Here is a 19512-nt window from a genome sequence, read left to right as displayed (position 1 = left end):
TTTAAGTTGGCACACACACACACACACACATATGCTTGTACACACACTTGCACATTCATACGCTCGCACAGATATACACACACACAAGCTCATACACACACATTTGCGCACACACACACACACATTTCCACACACACACGCCCACACATATACATTTGCATGCTGTTGTGAAGTTGAGTTTGTGAAGTTGGAATCTGATGTTGGTAAAGATGTAAAAAATTGTAAAAATGCGAGAAGAAAAAAAATTTGTGTGGTCCCTTTAAAAGCTGGGGTTTTGTTTCAGTGCTTGGAAGTTTAAAATTCGAAGTACACACAGAGTCCAAGCTGAAACATTTTTATCAAAAAGTCACGCCTTGACAAGACAGCCTGTTTTTTTAAAAATTTGCCCAATCAATTTAAAGCAGGCACTCAGCGACCAGGAACCTATAAGATTTGAATTTGATGGTGTCGACAACATCAAACCAATCCTTTTGTAGGAAAATTGATAGGTTATCACAGGTATAAAAGAGAGTGCGGGAGGGGAAGAATATGACAGCAACAGAAGCACTGCCGTCTCTCAAGCATTGAGAGGGAGAGAGCAGCTCTCAACTCTGCCAGCTTCATATATCTTTTAAGGGAACACACCATCTAACTAGTGAAAGGTACCAAATCAGTAAGAACCTACAGACAGAGGAATCAACAGAGGAACTCCAAATGATTCAGAAAGCCACAAACCTGGTTGTATTTTTGAGAGTATCTGAATTCCTTTGTTATATTTGTTTTGGTTAGTGAATGAGTATTGCATTTATTTGAACAGCATCCCATTGGAATCTTATTTTATTCAGTATGTTACTTGTTAGTTAAATAAATAAATTGTTATGTTCATTTTAAAATGAGTGTGATATTTCTGTTAGTTACCCACTAGACCTTCCCACATACTGTTAACAGATTACAAGGCAAGATATTCCTCTTTGGTGGATTCGGTGTTACTTCTCAAAAGAGGGTCAACTTCCGCATCGTAACACACGCATACACACTTGCGCGCACACACACTTGCATGTACACATAGACTTGCACACACGCACACACACACACCCACACATATCTGCTTCACAAAAGAGCACAGTAATATTGAAAAAAAGTCTTCACAATGGCAATTTTCTTTCAGCAGTTCCCTACACTTGGAAGCATCTGGAAATGGTTCTGACTGTCATATCGTAATAATTTAATAAATACCAAAGAAAGGTTCAAAGAATTAAAACCACTTCTAGCTTCTGAGTAGCTGTTGTACTGAACTACCCTGATCTCCCTATGAGACACCCCCATCACTACACAGCGACCCCCCGTTCCATCCCCCATCACTGACGATACACCCACAGGGTGCCTCCCGTACCCCAACTACCCCATGACCTCGCCCCCAGCTCAATCCGACACACAAACACTGCTCCAGGCCAAACAAACCCCGGCCCCAGCTTACTTACCTTTAACTGAGTTGCCTTCAACTGAAGGCCTCGGAAAGTCACTGTTTCAGAGATCTCGCCCAGCTTGAGTCAGGAGATCAGGCAACAGTAGTTGGATTTCAAAATAAGTTACTATGAGCGGAGTGGCAATCCGACTCAATTGTCACTCCACCAGAACTTATAAGCATAACATGTGGTTATTACCTCACTACTGATTGTGGGAGCTTGCTGTGAACAAATTCACTGTCATATTTCCTATATTACAATTCATTTGATTTGATTTATTATTGTCACATGTATAAGTATACAGTGAAAAGTATTGTTTCTTGCGCGCTATACAGACAAAGCATACCGTACATAGAGAAGGAGAGAGTGCAGAATGTAGTGTTACAGTCATAGCTAGGGTGTAGAGGAAGATCAACTTCATGCGAGGTAGGTCCATTCAAAAGTCTGACAGCAGCAGGGAAGAAGCTGTTCTTGAGTCGGTTGGTCCGTGACCTCAGATTTTTGTCTCTTTTTCCCGACGGAAGAAGGTGGAAGAGAGAATGTCCAGGGTGCATGGGGTCCTTAATTATGCTGGCTGCTTTGCCAAGGCAGCGGGAAGTGTAGACAGAGTCAATAGATAGGAGGTTGGTTTGCATGATGAACTGGGCTACATTCATGACCTTTTGTAGTTTATTGTGGGCTTGGGCAGAGCAGGAGCCATACCAAGCTGTAATACAACCAGAAATAATGCTTTCCATGGTGCATCTGTAAATGTTGGTGAGAGTCGTAGCTGACATGCCAAATTTCCTCAGTCTTCTGAGAAAGTAGAGGCCCGTTGCTGGGCTTTCTTAACTATAGTGTCGGCGTGGGGGGATCAGGACAGGTTGTTGGTGATCTGGACATCTAAAAACTTGAAGCTCTCGACCCTTTCTACTTGGTCCCCATTGATGTAGACAGGGGCATGTCCTCTACTACGCTTCCTGAATTCGACGTATAGTTCCTTTGTTTTGTTGACATTGAGGGAGAGATTATTGTTGTCGCACCAGTTCACCAGATTCTGACTACTCTTCAAAAGTACTAAATTTGCTGCAATAGGTTTGGAGAATCTAAGATTGTTAGAAGGCGGGGCACAGGAGGGAAGACTCCACCAGGGAGAGTCCAGAAGATGAAGCAGGTATCGCCCGCCAGTCCCAAGAGCCAATTGGAGAAAATATCGAGTATGGCATCACAGGGAAGCAGGTGGATGATGGGTTGGTATTGCCTGTTTTTTTTAAAACTAGGACTGACACAGGACTGGAGGATTGCAAATTCAAAAACACAAAAGGGGTATGTGCAGTAACTACTGTCTGGCCAGCCTTAAGTCAGTGGTGGAGAAACCTTTACAGGCAATCAGTGACAGTCAGCCTGCATTTACTAAAGGAATATCATGCTTCAAAAAAATAGCACTAAATAAAGTACCAGACAATTGTCTGGTTACCAGAATATAAAGCCCGTGAGATTAAAGGACTGGTGGCAGCATGAATACCACTTGACTCAGAAACAGGAAGTAAAAAGGAGTGGTGAACAGTTATATTTCAGACTGATGAGAAGTATATTGTGGTGTTCCCCAGGGCTCACTATTAGGACACAGTACTTCTTGATGTATGAAAGACCTAGAGCTGCTGCTCACTGCTGCTGCTGCCTAATGCTTTAATGAAATGTCACAACACCCTTACATTTTTATCATTTACAAAGAGAAAGAGCCACTCCCTCTACCCCAACAGTTGTCTCTGAGCCCATGGTTGGAGTAAGTGTTGGGATAATGAGAGGTGCGGAGGCAGGAAAGAGATCGGGCACACTTAGGAGGGGGTGAAAGGGGAATAAGGAGGGGGTGGCAAATGGTAGCAGCTGGAAGCCAAAATTAAGATTGGAAGCTGAATATCAGGGAGGGGAGAGATAGGAAGGGAGGGGTTTAGCGACAAGGGAGATATCAGAGTCAGAGTCATAGAGGTTTACAGCATGGAAACAGGCCCTTCGGCCCAACTTGTCCATGTCGCCCTTTTTATTAAACCCCGAAGCTAATCACAATTGCCCGCATTTGTCCCATATCCCTCTATACCCATCGTACCCATGTAACTGTCTAAATGCTTTTTTAAAAACAAAATTGTACCCGCCTCTACTACTACCTCTGGCAGCTTGTTCCAGACACTCACCACCCTCTGTGTGAAAAACATTGCCCCTCTGAACACTTTTGTATCTCTCCCCTTTCACCTTAAACCTATGCCCTCTAGTTTTAGACTCCCCTACCTTTGGGAAAAGATATTGACCATCTAGCTGATCTGTGCCCCTCATTATTTTATAGACCTCTATAAGGTCACCCCTCAGCCTCCTACGCTCCAGAGAAAAAAATCCCAGTCTATCCAGCCTCTCCTTATAACTCAAACCATCAAGTCCTGATAGCATCCTAGTAAATCTTTTCTGCACTCTTTCTAGTTTAATAATATCCTTTCTATAATAGGGTGACCAGAATTGCACACAATATTCCAAGTGTGGCCTTACCAATGTCTTGTACAACTTTAACAAGACGTCCCAACTCCTGTATTCAATGTTCTTACCAATGAAACCAAGCATGCTGAATGCCTTCTTCACCATTCTGTCCACCTGTGACTCCACTTTCAAGGAGCTATGAACCTGTACCCCGAAATCTCTTTGTTCTGTAACTCTCCCCAATGCCCTACCATTAACTGAGTAAGTCCTGCCCTCGTTCAATCTACCAAAATGCATCACCTCGCATTTGTCTAAATTAAACTCCATCTGCCATTCATCAGCCCACTGGCCCAATTGATTAAGATCCCGTTGCAATCGGAGATAACTTTCTTCACTATCCACTATGCCACCAATCTTGGTGTCATCTGCAAACTTAGTAATCATGCTTCCTAAATTCTCATCCAAATCATTAATATAAATGACAAATAACAGTGGGCCCAGCACTGGTCCCTGAGGCACACCACTGCTGATCACAGGCCTCCAGTTTGAAAAACAACCCTCGACAATCACCCTCTGGCTTCTGTCAAGAAGCCAATTTTGCATCTATTTAGATACCTCACCCTGGATCCCGTGAGATTTAACCTTATGCAACAACCTACCATGCGGTACCTTGTCAAAAGCCTTGCTAAAGTCCATGTAGACAACATCAACTGCACTGCCCTCATCTACCTTCTTGGTTATCCCTTCAAAAAACTCAATTAAATTTGTGAGACATGATTTTCCACTCACAAAGCCACGCTGACTGTCCCTAATCAGTCCCTACGTCTCTAAATACCTGTAGATCCAGTCTCTCAAAATACCTTCCAACAACTTACCCACCACAGATGTGAGGCTCACTGGTCTGTAGTTCCCAGGCTTTTCCCTGCAGCCTTTTTTAAACAAAGGCACAACATTTGCCACTCTCCAATCTTCAGGCACCTCACTTGTGACTATCGATGATTCAAATACTCGTGGGAAATCAGAGCTTGGGGTGGGGCAATGGGACCTTGACAAAGGATGAATAAAGTTAAAATCAGGATCAGGCCTGGGATCAGACCTCCTGAGAGCAGCAACTGAAAGTTACTATTCAGGCATCCTGTCACGTCAAGTAAAATTTAAGTCAAGGCATCAAAGATTTCTTCAGTCTGTGACTCTGTGATATTAGTAAGGACCTGCCTTTGTTCAGGGGTCTGTCAATGACTTGATTTCTGCATGTTAGGATGTAATTTCCAACACCTCTGAAATAGCAATTAAATCCAAGATGATGAGTAAACCTATACATTATAAGCACCGGAATGGGCCAGCTCCTCCAATGTGAGGCTTATAACAATAACATAGGGGTACATGTTCATAGCTCCTTGAAAGTGGAGTCACAGGTGGACAGAGTGGTGAAGAAGGCATTTGGCATGCTTGGTTTCATCGGTCAGAACATTGAATACAGGAGTTGGGACGTCTTGTTGAAGTTGTACAAGACATTGGTAAGGCCACACTTGGAATACTGTGTGCAATTCTGGTCACCGTATTATAGAAAGGATATTATTAAACCAGAAAGAGTGCAGAAAAGATTTACTAGGATGCAATCAGGGACTTGATGGATTGAGTTATAAGGAGAGGCTGGATAGACTGGGACTTTTTTCTCTGGAGCGTAGGAGGCTGAGGGGTGACCTTATAGAGGTCAATAAAATAATGAGAGGCACAGATCAGCTATATTGTCAATATCTTTTCACAAAGGTAGGAGAGTCTAAAAGTAGAGGGCATAGGTTTAAGGGGAGAGGGGAGAGATACAAAAGTGTCCAGAGGGGCAATGTTTTTCACACAGAGGGTGGTGAGTGTCTGGAACAAGCTGCCAGAGGTAGTAGTAGAGGCGGGTACAATTTTATCTTTTAAAAAGCATTTAGATAGTTACATGGGTAAGATGGGTAAAGAGGGATATGGGCCAAATGCGGGCAATTGGGATTAGCTTAGGGGTTTTAAAAAAAAGGGTGGCATGGACAAGTTGGGCCGAAGGGCCTGTTTCCATGCTGTAAACCTCTATGACTCTATAACATCAGTGTGCATTTACAAACTGTGTACAGACCTTAGATATTCCTTCCATTGGATGTCATCCGTCTTGGTGCAGATAAAAGCAATGTCATGACATCTCCCCCCATTTGTAGCAGACTTTATTGAAGTACTAAAAATCGTATTGGCAATTTTTTCATCAAGAGCCCTGGATATGGCGGATACAACCCAGACAGATGAGCATTGCATCAGACTCTGCAAAATACACAGAAGAATTGACAGAAAAAACACACAACAGTCAAAATCAATGGTGGAAGTATCGACAGTAACAGGTTCAACATAGAAACGAGGGCAGGAGAGGCCATTCAGCCCTTTGAGCCCGCTTCATCATTTATTTTGATCATGGCTGATTATCAAATTCAACACTGGATATTGAATTCGATAATTAGCCACGGTCAAAATGAATGGCGGAGCAAGCACAAAGGGCCTAATGGCCTCGCCTGCTTCTAGTTTCGATGTAATATCCTGATCCCCCCTTCCTCCCATATCTCTTGATCCCTTTAGCCCCAAGAGCTATATCTACTTTCTTCTTGAAATCAGGCAACGTTTTGGCCTTAACTACTTTCTGTGGCAGTGAATTCCACACATGCATCAACCTCTGGGTGAAGAAATTTCTCCTCACCGAGGTTCAAAAAGGTCGACCAATAGACATGAAACTACCAGAGCACGTGAATGACTATGAAGAATAACACATATTTCCAAAATCTGAGGGTGAGCAGTCATAGAGTCATAGAGGTTTACAGCATGGAAACAGGCCCTTCGGCCCAACTTGTCCATGCCGCCCTTTTTTTTTAAACCCCTAAGCTAATCCCAATTGCCCGCATTTGGCCCATATCCCTCTTTACCCATCGTACCCATGTAACTATCTAAATGCTTTTTAAAAGACAAAATTGTATCCACCTCTATTACAACCTCCGGCAGCTTGTTCCAGACACTCACCACTCTCTGTGTGAAAAAATTGCCCCTCTGGACGCTTTTGTATCTCTCCCCTCTCACCTTAGAACATAGAACATAGAACAGTACAGCACAGAACAGGCCCTTCGGCCCAAGATGTTGTGCCGAGCTTTATCTGAAACCAAGATCAAGCTATCCCAATCCCTATCATCCTGGTGTGCTCCATATGCCTATCCAATAACCGCTTAAATGTTCCTAAAGTGTCTGACTCCACTAACACTGCAGGCAGTCCATTCCACACCCCAACCACTCTCTGCGTAAAGAACCTACCTCAGACATCCTTCCTATATCTCCCACCATGAACCCTATAGTTATGCCCCCTTGTAATAGCTCCATCCACCCGAGGAAATAGTCTTTGAACGTTCACTCTATCTATCCCCTTCATCATTTTATAAACCTCTATTAAGTCTCCCCTCAGCCTCCTCCGCTCCAGAGAGAACAGCCCTCGCTCCCTCAAGCTTTCCTCATAAGATCTACCCTCCAAACCAGGCAGCATCCTGGTAAATCTCCATTGCACTCTTTCCAGGGCTTCCACATCCTTCTTATAGTGAGGTGACCAGACTGCACACAATATTCCAAATGTGGTCTCACCAAGGTCCTGTACAGTTGCAGCATAACCCCATGGCTCTGAAACTCCAACCCCCTGTTAATAAAAGCTAACACACTATAGGCCTTCTTCACAGCTCTATCCACTTGAGTGGCAACCTTCAGGGATCTGTGGATATGGACCCCAAGATCTCTCTGTTCCATCACAGTCTTCAGAACCCTACCTTTGACCCTGTAATCCACATTTAAATTTGTCCTACCAAAATGAATCACCTCATATTTATCAGGGATAAACTCCATCTGCCATTTTTCAGCCCAGCTTTGCATCCTATCTATGCCTCTTTGCAGTCTTCAACAGCCCTCCACTTCATCCACTACTCCACCAATCTTGGTGTCATCAGCAAATTTACTGATCCACCCTTCAGCCCCCTCCTCTAAGTCATTAATAAAAATCACAAATAGCAGAGGACCAAACACTGATCCCTGTGGCTCTCCGCTAGCAACCTGCCTCCAGTCCGAAGATTTTCCATCCATTTTCCATCCACCTTAAACCTATGCTCTCTAGTTTTAGACTCCCCTTTGGGAAAAGATATTGACTATCTAGCTGATCTGTGCCCCTCATTATTTTATAGACTTCTATAAGATCACCCCTCAGCCTCCTACGCGCCAAAGAAAAAAGTCTATCCAGCCTCTCCTTATAACTCAATCCATCAAGTCCCGGTAGCATCCCAGTAAATCTTTTCTGCACACTTTCTAGTTTAATAATATCCTTTCTATGATAGGGTGACCAGAATTGCACACAATATTCCACGTGTGGCCTTACCAATGTCTTGTACAACTTCAACAAGACATTCCAACTCCTGTATTCAATGTTCTGACCGATGAAACCAAGCATACCGAATGCGTTCTTCACCACTCTGTCCACCTGTGACTCCACTTTCAAGGAGCTATGAACCTGTATCCCGAGATCTCTTTGTTCTGTAACTCTCCCCAACGCCCTACCATTAACTGAGTAAGTCCTGCCCTGGTTCAATCTACCAAAATGCATCACCTCGCATTTATCTAAATTAAACTCCATCTGCCATTCGTCAGCCCACTGGCCCAATTGATCAAGATCCTGTTGCAATTGGAGATAACTTTCTTCACTGTCCACTATGCCACCAATCTTAGTGTCATCTGCAAACTTACTAACCATGCCTCCTATATTCTTGCCCAAATCATCAATATAAAATGACAAATAACAGTGGACGCAGCACAGATCCCTGAGGCACACCGCTGGTCACAGACCTCCAGTTTGAAAAACAATTCTCTACAACTACTCTCTGGCTTCAGTCAAGAAGCCAATTTTGTATCCATTTAGATACCTCACCCTGGATCCCGTGAGATTTAACTTCATGCAACAACCTACCATGCAGTACCTTGTCAAAGGCCTTGCTAAAGTCCATGCAGACAACATCAACTGCACTGCCCTCATCTACCTCTGGTCACATGCTATCTGAGTCAAGGTGAAGGGTCTCACACTATCAACCTTGTTGAACAGTCTCGCAGTTTTCAAAACAGCGACACAGTTTCTGTGTCGGGGGAACAGTCAAATATTATCATTGTGAAAGGCGAAAAAGCAACAGTATCACAAATTAACAGTCACAAAACATTTGTATTGTAATGGACATGCACAAAGTATCATTGTAAACAACTGTAAAGTATCACCCTGACCAGTAACACAGTAACTGTATCACAGTGACCAGTCACACAGTAACTGTTTCACAGCGACCAGTCACACAGTAACTGTTTCACAGTGACCAGTCACACAGTAACTGTATCACAGTGACCAGTCACACAGTAACTGTTTCACAGTGACCAGTCACACAGTAACTGTTTCACAGTGACCAGTCACACAGTAACTGTTTCACAGTGACCAGTCACACAGTAACTGTTTCACAGCGACCAGTCACACAGTAACTGTTTCACAGTGACCAGTCACACAGTAACTGTATCACAGTGACCAGTCACACAGTAACTGTTTCACAGTGACCAGTCACACAGTAACTGTTTCACAGTGACCAGTCACACAGTAACTGTTTCACAGTGACCAGTCACACAGTAACTGTTTCACAGCGACCAGTCACACAGTAACTGTTTCACAGCGACCAGTCACACAGTAACTGTTTCACAGTGACCAGTCACACAGTAACTGTATCACCCTGACCAGTCGCACAGTAACTGTATCACCCTGACCAGTCACACAGTAAATGTATCACCCTGACCAGTAACACAGTAACTGTATCACCCTGACCAGTAACACAGTAACAATCACCTTGACCAGTCGCACAGTAACTGTATCACTCCGACCAGTCACACAGTAACAGTATCACCCTGACCAGTCACACAGTAACAGTATCACCCTGACCAGTCACACAGTAACTGTATCACGGCGACCAGTCACACAGTAACAATCACCCTGACCAGTCACACAGTAACTGTATCACCCTGACCAGTCACACAGTAACTGTGTCACAGCGACCAGTCACACAGTAACTGTATCACAGTGACCAGTCACACAGTAACTGTATCACAGTGACCAGTCACACAGTAACTGTTTCACAGTGACCAGTCACACAGTAACTGTATCACCCTGACCAGTCACACAGTAACTGTGTCACAGCGACCAGTCACACAGTAACTGTATCACAGCGACCAGTCACACAGTAACTGTTTCACAGTGACCAGTCACACAGTAACTGTATCACCCTGACCAGTAACACAGTAACTGTATCACCCTGACCAGTAACACAGTAACAATCACCTTGACCAGTCGCACAGTAACTGTATCACCCTGACCAGTCACACAGTAACTGTATCACCCTGACCAGTCACACAGTAACTGTATCACGGCGACCAGTCACACAGTAACAATCACCCTGACCAGTCGCACAGTAACTGTATCACCCTGACCAGTCACACAGTAAGTGTATCACAGCGACCAGTCACACAGTAACTGTATCACAGCGACCAGTCACACAGTAACTGTATCACAGTGACCAGTCACACAGTAACTGTATCACAGTGACCAGTCACACAGTAACAATCACCCTGACCACTCAAACAGTAACTGTATCACAGTGACCAGTCACACAGTAACTGTATCACAGTGACCAGTCACACAGTAACAATCACCCTGACCAGTCACACAGTAACTGTATCACAGTGACCAGTCACACAGTCACTGCATCACAACGACCAGTCACACAGTAACTGTATCACAGTGACCAGTCACACAGTAACAATCACCCTGACCAGTCACACAGTAACTGTATCACAGCGGCCAGTCGCACAGTAACTGTATCACAACGGCCAGTCGCACAGTAACTGTATCAAAGCGACCAGTCACAGAGTAACTGTATCACAGTGACCAGTCACACAGTAACTGTATCACAGGGACCAGTCGCACAGTAACTGTATCACAGCGACCAGTCACACTGTAACTGTATCACAGCGACCAGTCACACAGGAACTGTATCACAGCGACCAGTCACACAGTAACTGTATCACAGCGACCAGTCACACAGTAACTGTATCACAGCGACCAGTCACACAGTAACGGTATCACAGTGACCAGTCACACAGTAACTGTATCACAGAGACCAGTCACACAGTCACTGTATCACCCTGACCAGTCACACAGCGACTGTATCACAGCGACCAGTCACACAGTAACTGTATCACAGTGACCAGTCACACAGTAACTGTATCACAGAGACCAGTCACACAGTCACTGTATCACCCTGACCAGTCACACAGCGACTGTATCACAGCGACCAGTCACACAGTAACTGTATCACAGCGACCAGTCACACAGTAACTGTATCACAGTGACCAGTCACACAGTAACAATCACCCTGACCACTCAAACAGTAACTGTATCACAGTGACCAGTCACACAGTAACTGTATCACAGTGACCAGTCACACAGTAACAATCACCCTGACCAGTCACACAGTCACTGCATCACAACGACCAGTCACACAGTAACTGTATCACAGTGACCAATCACACAGTAACTGTATCACAGCGACCAGTCACACAGTTACTGTATCACAGCGACCAGTCACACAGAAACGGTATCACAGTGACCAGTCACACAGTAACTGTATCACAGCGACCAGTCACACAGTAACTGTATCACAGCGACCAGTCACACAGTAACTGTATCACAGCGACCAGTCACACAGTAACTGTATCACAGTGACCCGTCACACAGCAACTGTATCACAGCGACCAGTCACACAGTAACTGTATCGTCCTGACCAGTCACACAGTAACTGTATCACAGTGACCAGTCACACAGTAACTGTATCACAGTGACCAGTCACACAGTAACTGTATCACAGTGACCAGTCACACAGTAACTGTATCACAGTGACCAGTCACACAGTCACTGTATCACAGCGACTAGTCACACAGTAACTATATCACCTTGACCAGTCACACAGTACCTGCATCACAGCATCCAGTCACACAGTAACTGTATCACAGTGACCAGTCACACAGTAACTGTATCACAGCGATCAGTCACACAGTAACTGTATCACAGTGACCAGTCACACAGTAACTGTATCACAGCGACCAGTCACACAGTAACTGTATCACAGCGACCAGTCACACAGTAACGGTATCACAGTGACCAGTCACACAGTAACTGTATCACAGAGACCAGTCACACAGTCACTGTATCACCCTGACCAGTCACACAGTGACTGTATCACAGCGACCAGTCACACAGTAACTGTATCACAGCGACCAGTCACACAGTAACTGTATCACAGCGACCAGTCACACAGTAACTGTATCACAGCGACCAGTCACACAGTAACTGTATCACAGTGACCAGTCACACAGTAACTGTATCACAGCGACTAGTCACACAGTAACTATATCACCTTGACCAGTCACACAGTACCTGCATCACAGCGTCCAGTCATCAGTAACTGTATCACAGCGACCAGTCACACAGTAACTGTATCACAGCGACCAGTCACTCAGTAACTGTATCACCCTGACCAGTCACACAGTAACTGTATCACAGCGACCAGTCACACAGTAACTGTATCACAGTGACCAATCACACAGTAACTGTATCACCCTGACCTGTCACACAGTAACTGTATCACAGCGATCAGTCACACAGTAACTGTATCACCCTGACCAGTCACACAGTAACTGTATCACAGCGATCAGTCACACAGTAACTGTATCACCCTGACCAGTCACACAGTAACTGTATCACAGTGACCGGTCGCACAGTAACTGTATCACAGTGACCGGTCACACAGTAACTGTATTACAGTGACCAGTCACACAGTCACTGTATCACGCTGACCAGTCACACAGTAACTGTATCACAGTGACCAGTCACACAGTCACTGTATCACCCTGACCAGTCACACAGTCACTGTATCACCCTGACCAGTCATACAGTAACTGTATCACAGATACCAGTCACACAGTAACTGTATCACAGCGACCAGTCACACAGTCACTGTATCACCCTGACCAGTCACACAGTAACTGTATCACAGCGACCAGTCACACAGTAACTGTATCACCCTGACCAGTCACACAGCAACTGTATCACAGCGACCAGTCACACAGTAACTGCATCACAGTGACCAGTCACACAGTCACTGTATCACCCTGACCAGTCACACAGTCACTGTATCACCCTGACCAGTCACACAGTAACTGTATCACAGCGATCAGTCACACAGTAACTGTATCACCCTGACCAGTCACACAGTAACTGTATCACAGCGACCAGTCACAGAGTAACTGTATCACAGTGACCAGTCACACAGTAACTGTATCACAGCGATCAGTCACACAGTAACTGTATCACCCTGACCAGTCACACAGTAACTGTATCACAGTGACCAGTCACACAGTAACTGTATCACAGCGACCAGTCACACAGTGACTGTATCACCCTGACCAGTCACACAGCAACTGTATCACAGCGACCAGTCACACAGTAACTGCATCACAGTGACCAGTCACACAGTCACTGTATCACCCTGACCAGTCACACAGTCACTGTATCACCCTGACCAGTCACACAGTAACTGTATCACAGCGATCAGTCACACAGTAACTGTATCACCCTGACCAGTCACACAGTAACTGTATCACAGCGACCAGTCACAGAGTAACTGTATCACAGTGACCAGTCACACAGTAACTGTATCACAGCGATCAGTCACACAGTAACTGTATCACCCTGACCAGTCACACAGTAACTGTATCACAGTGACCAGTCACACAGTAACTGTATCACAGCGACCAGTCACACAGTAACTGTATCACAGTGACCAGTCAAACAGTAACTGTATCACAGTGACCAGTCACACAGTCACTGTATCACAGCGACCAGTCACACAGTAACTATATCACCTTGACCAGTCACACAGTACCTGCATCACAGCGTCCAGTCACACAGTAACTGTATCACAGCGACCAGTCACACAGTAACTGTATCACAGCGAACAGTCACTCAGTAACTGTATCACCCTGACCAGTCACACAGTAACTGTATCACAGCGACCAGTCACACAGTAACTGTATCACAGCGACCAGTCACACAGTAACTGTATCACAGTGACCAGTCACACAGTAACTGTATCACAGTGACCAGTCACACAGTAACAATCACCCTGACCACTCAAACAGTAACTGTATCACAGTGACCAGTCACACAGTAACTGTATCACAGTGACCAGTCACACAGTAACAATCACCCTGACCAGTCACACAGTCACTGCATCACAACGACCAGTCACACAGTAACTGTATCACAGTGACCAATCACACAGTAACTGTATCACAGCGACCAGTCACACAGTTACTGTATCACAGCGACCAGTCACACAGAAACGGTATCACAGTGACCAGTCACACAGTAACTGTATCACAGCGACCAGTCACACAGTAACTGTATCACAGCGACCAGTCACACAGTAACTGTATCACAGCGACCAGTCACACAGTAACTGTATCACAGTGACCCGTCACACAGCAACTGTATCACAGCGACCAGTCACACAGTAACTGTATCGTCCTGACCAGTCACACAGTAACTGTATCACAGTGACCAGTCACACAGTAACTGTATCACAGTGACCAGTCACACAGTAACTGTATCACAGTGACCAGTCACACAGTAACTGTATCACAGTGACCAGTCACACAGTCACTGTATCACAGCGACTAGTCACACAGTAACTATATCACCTTGACCAGTCACACAGTACCTGCATCACAGCATCCAGTCACACAGTAACTGTATCACAGTGACCAGTCACACAGTAACTGTATCACAGCGATCAGTCACACAGTAACTGTATCACAGTGACCAGTCACACAGTAACTGTATCACAGCGACCAGTCACACAGTAACTGTATCACAGCGACCAGTCACACAGTAACGGTATCACAGTGACCAGTCACACAGTAACTGTATCACAGAGACCAGTCACACAGTCACTGTATCACCCTGACCAGTCACACAGTGACTGTATCACAGCGACCAGTCACACAGTAACTGTATCACAGCGACCAGTCACACAGTAACTGTATCACAGCGACCAGTCACACAGTAACTGTATCACAGCGACCAGTCACACAGTAACTGTATCACAGTGACCAGTCACACAGTCACTGTATCACAGCGACTAGTCACACAGTAACTATATCACCTTGACCAGTCACACAGTACCTGCATCACAGCGTCCAGTCATCAGTAACTGTATCACAGCGACCAGTCACACAGTAACTGTATCACAGCGACCAGTCACTCAGTAACTGTATCACCCTGACCAGTCACACAGTAACTGTATCACAGCGACCAGTCACACAGTAACTGTATCACAGTGACCAATCACACAGTAACTGTATCACCCTGACCTGTCACACAGTAACTGTATCACAGCGATCAGTCACACAGTAACTGTATCACCCTGACCAGTCACACAGTAACTGTATCACAGCGATCAGTCACACAGTAACTGTATCACCCTGACCAGTCACACAGTAACTGTATCACAGTGACCGGTCGCACAGTAACTGTATCACAGTGACCGGTCACACAGTAACTGTATTACAGTGACCAGTCACACAGTCACTGTATCACGCTGACCAGTCACACAGTAACTGTATCACAGTGACCGGTCACACAGTCACTGTATCACCCTGACCAGTCACACAGTCACTGTATCACCCTGACCAGTCATACAGTAACTGTATCACAGATACCAGTCACACAGTAACTGTATCACAGCGACCAGTCACACAGTCACTGTATCACCCTGACCAGTCACACAGTAACTGTATCACAGCGACCAGTCACACAGTAACTGTATCACCCTGACCAGTCACACAGCAACTGCATCACAGCGACCAGTCACACAGTAACTGCATCACAGTGACCAGTCACACAGTCACTGTATCACCCTGACCAGTCACACAGTCACTGTATCACCCTGATCAGTCACACAGTAACTGTATCACAGCGATCAGTCACACAGTAACTGTATCACCCTGACCAGTCACACAGTAACTGTATCACAGCGACCAGTCACAGAGTAACTGTATCACAGTGACCAGTCACACAGTAACTGTATCACAGCGATCAGTCACACAGTAACTGTATCACCCTGACCAGTCACACAGTAACTGTATCACAGTGACCAGTCACACAGTAACTGTATCACAGCGACCAGTCACACAGTGACTGTATCACCCTGACCAGTCACACAGCAACTGTATCACAGCGACCAGTCACACAGTAACTGCATCACAGTGACCAGTCACACAGTCACTGTATCACCCTGACCAGTCACACAGTCACTGTATCACCCTGACCAGTCACACAGTAACTGTATCACAGCGATCAGTCACACAGTAACTGTATCACCCTGACCAGTCACACAGTAACTGTATCACAGCGACCAGTCACAGAGTAACTGTATCACAGTGACCAGTCACACAGTAACTGTATCACAGCGATCAGTCACACAGTAACTGTATCACCCTGACCAGTCACACAGTAACTGTATCACAGTGACCAGTCACACAGTAACTGTATCACAGCGACCAGTCACACAGTAACTGTATCACAGTGACCAGTCACACAGTAACTGTATCACAGTGACCAGTCACACAGTCACTGTATCACAGCGACTAGTCACACAGTAACTATATCACCTTGACCAGTCACACAGTACCTGCATCACAGCGTCCAGTCACACAGTAACTGTATCACAGCGACCAGTCACACAGTAACTGTATCACAGCGACCAGTCACTCAGTAACTGTATCACCCTGACCAGTCACACAGTAACTGTATCACAGCGACCAGTCACACAGTAACTGTATCACAGTGACCAATCACACAGTAACTGTATCACCCTGACCTGTCACACAGTAACTGTATCACAGCGATCAGTCACACAGTAACTGCATCACCCTGACCAGTCACACAGTAACTGTATCACCCTGACCAGTCACACAGTAACTGTATCACAGCGACCAGTCACACAGTAACTGTATCACAGTGACCAGTCACACAGTAACTGTATCACCCTGACCAGTCACACAGTAACTGCATCACCCTGACCAGTCACACAGTAACTGTATCACAGCGACCAGTCACAAAGTCACCGTATCACCCAGAACAGTCGCACAGTAACTGTGTCACAGCGACCAGTCACAAAGTAACTGTATCACACAGCGATCAGTCACACAGTAACTGCATCACCCTGACCAGTCACACAGTAACTGTATCACCCTGACCAGTCACAGAGTAACTGTATCACAGCGAACAATCACACAGTAACTGTATCACAGTGACCAGTCACACAGTAACTGTATCACAGTGACCAGTCACACAGTAACTGCATCACCCTGACCAGTCACACAGTAACGGCATCACCCTGACCAGTCACACAGTAACTGTATCACAGCGAACAATCACACAGTAACTGTATCACAGTGACCAGTCACACAGTAACTGTATCACAGTGACCAGTCACACAGTAACTGTCTCACAGTGACCAGTCACACAGTAACTGTATCACAGCGAACAATCACACAGTAACTGTATCACAGTGACCAGTCACACAGTAACTGTATCACAGCGACCAGTCACACAGTAACTGTATCACAGTGATCAGTCACACAGTAACTGTATCACCCTGACCAGTCACACAGCAACTGTATCACAGCGACCAGTCACACAGTAACTGCATCACAGTGACCAGTCACACAGTCACTGTATCACCCTGGCCAGTCACACAGTCACTGTATCACCCTGACCAGTCACACAGTAACTGTATCACAGCGATCAGTCACACAGTAACTGTATCACCCTGACCAGTCACACAGTAACTGTATCACAGTGACCAGTCACACAGTAACTGTATCACAGCGACCAGTCACACAGTAACTGTATCACAGCGACCAGTCACACAGTCACTGTATCACCCTGACCAGTCACACAGTAATTGTATCACAGTGACCAGTCACACAGTAACTGTATCACAACGAACAATCACACAGTAACAGTGTCACAGCGACTAGTCACATAGTAACTGAATCACAGCGACCAGTCACATAGTAACTGAATCACAGTGACCAGTCCCACAGTAACTGTATCATAGCGAACAATCACACAGTAACTGAATCACAGCGACCAGTCACACAGTAACTGTATCACAGCGAACAATCACACAGTAACAATATCACAGCGACCAGTCACACAGTAACTGTATCACAGCGACCAGTCACACAGTAACTGTATCACAGTGACCAGTCACACAGTAACTATCTCACAGTGACCAGTCACACAGTAACTGCATCACCCTGACCAGTCACACAGTAACTGTATCACCCTGACCAGTCACACAGTAACTGTATCACAGCGACCAGTCACACAGTAACTGTATCACAGTGACCAGTCACACAGTAACTGTATCACCCTGACCAGTCACACAGTAACTGCATCACCCTGACCAGTCACACAGTAACTGTATCACAGCGACCAGTCACAAAGTCACCGTATCACCCAGAACAGTCGCACAGTAACTGTGTCACAGCGACCAGTCACAAAGTAACTGTATCACACAGCGATCAGTCACACAGTAAACTGCATCACCCTGACCAGTCACACAGTAACTGTATCACCCTGACCAGTCATACAGTAACTGTATCACAGATACCAGTCACACAGTAACTGTATCACAGCGACCAGTCACACAGTCACTGTATCACCCTGACCAGTCACACAGTAACTGTATCACAGCGACCAGTCACACAGTAACTGTATCACCCTGACCAGTCACACAGCAACTGTATCACAGCGACCAGTCACACAGTAACTGCATCACAGTGACCAGTCACACAGTCACTGTATCACCCTGACCAGTCACACAGTCACTGTATCACCCTGACCAGTCACACAGTAACTGTATCACAGCGATCAGTCACACAGTAACTGTATCACCCTGACCAGTCACACAGTAACTGTATCACAGCGACCAGTCACAGAGTAACTGTATCACAGTGACCAGTCACACAGTAACTGTATCACAGCGATCAGTCACACAGTAACTGTATCACCCTGACCAGTCACACAGTAACTGTATCACAGTGACCAGTCACACAGTAACTGTATCACCCTGACCAGTCACACAGCAACTGTATCACAGCGACCAGTCACACAGTAACTGCATCACAGTGACCAGTCACACAGTCACTGTATCACCCTGACCAGTCACACAGTCACTGTATCACCCTGACCAGTCACACAGTAACTGTATCACAGCGATCAGTCACACAGTAACTGTATCACCCTGACCAGTCACACAGTAACTGTATCACAGCGACCAGTCACAGAGTAACTGTATCACAGTGACCAGTCACACAGTAACTGTATCACAGCGATCAGTCACACAGTAACTGTATCACCCTGACCAGT

General features: G+C 45.6%; 1 protein-coding gene across 5 annotated transcripts in view; it reads right to left on the bottom strand.

Annotated features, from left to right (window-relative positions):
- Positions 1–19512, bottom strand: part of LOC144485980 (nuclear GTPase SLIP-GC-like) — a 228496-nt gene that overhangs the window by 93271 nt on the left and 115713 nt on the right. For all 5 annotated transcript variants that reach the window (XM_078204074.1, XM_078204076.1, XM_078204077.1 and 2 more), the window contains one exon: positions 6007–6185. In XM_078204074.1, coding sequence (XP_078060200.1) covers positions 6007–6185 — 179 coding nt within the window. The remainder of the gene's footprint in view (positions 1–6006; positions 6186–19512) is intronic.

The sequence above is a fragment of the Mustelus asterias genome, unplaced genomic scaffold (genome assembly GCF_964213995.1).
Source record: "Mustelus asterias unplaced genomic scaffold, sMusAst1.hap1.1 HAP1_SCAFFOLD_259, whole genome shotgun sequence".
Taxonomy (NCBI): Eukaryota; Metazoa; Chordata; class Chondrichthyes; order Carcharhiniformes; family Triakidae; genus Mustelus; species Mustelus asterias.
This window is presented reverse-complemented; position numbering and strand designations above follow the sequence as displayed.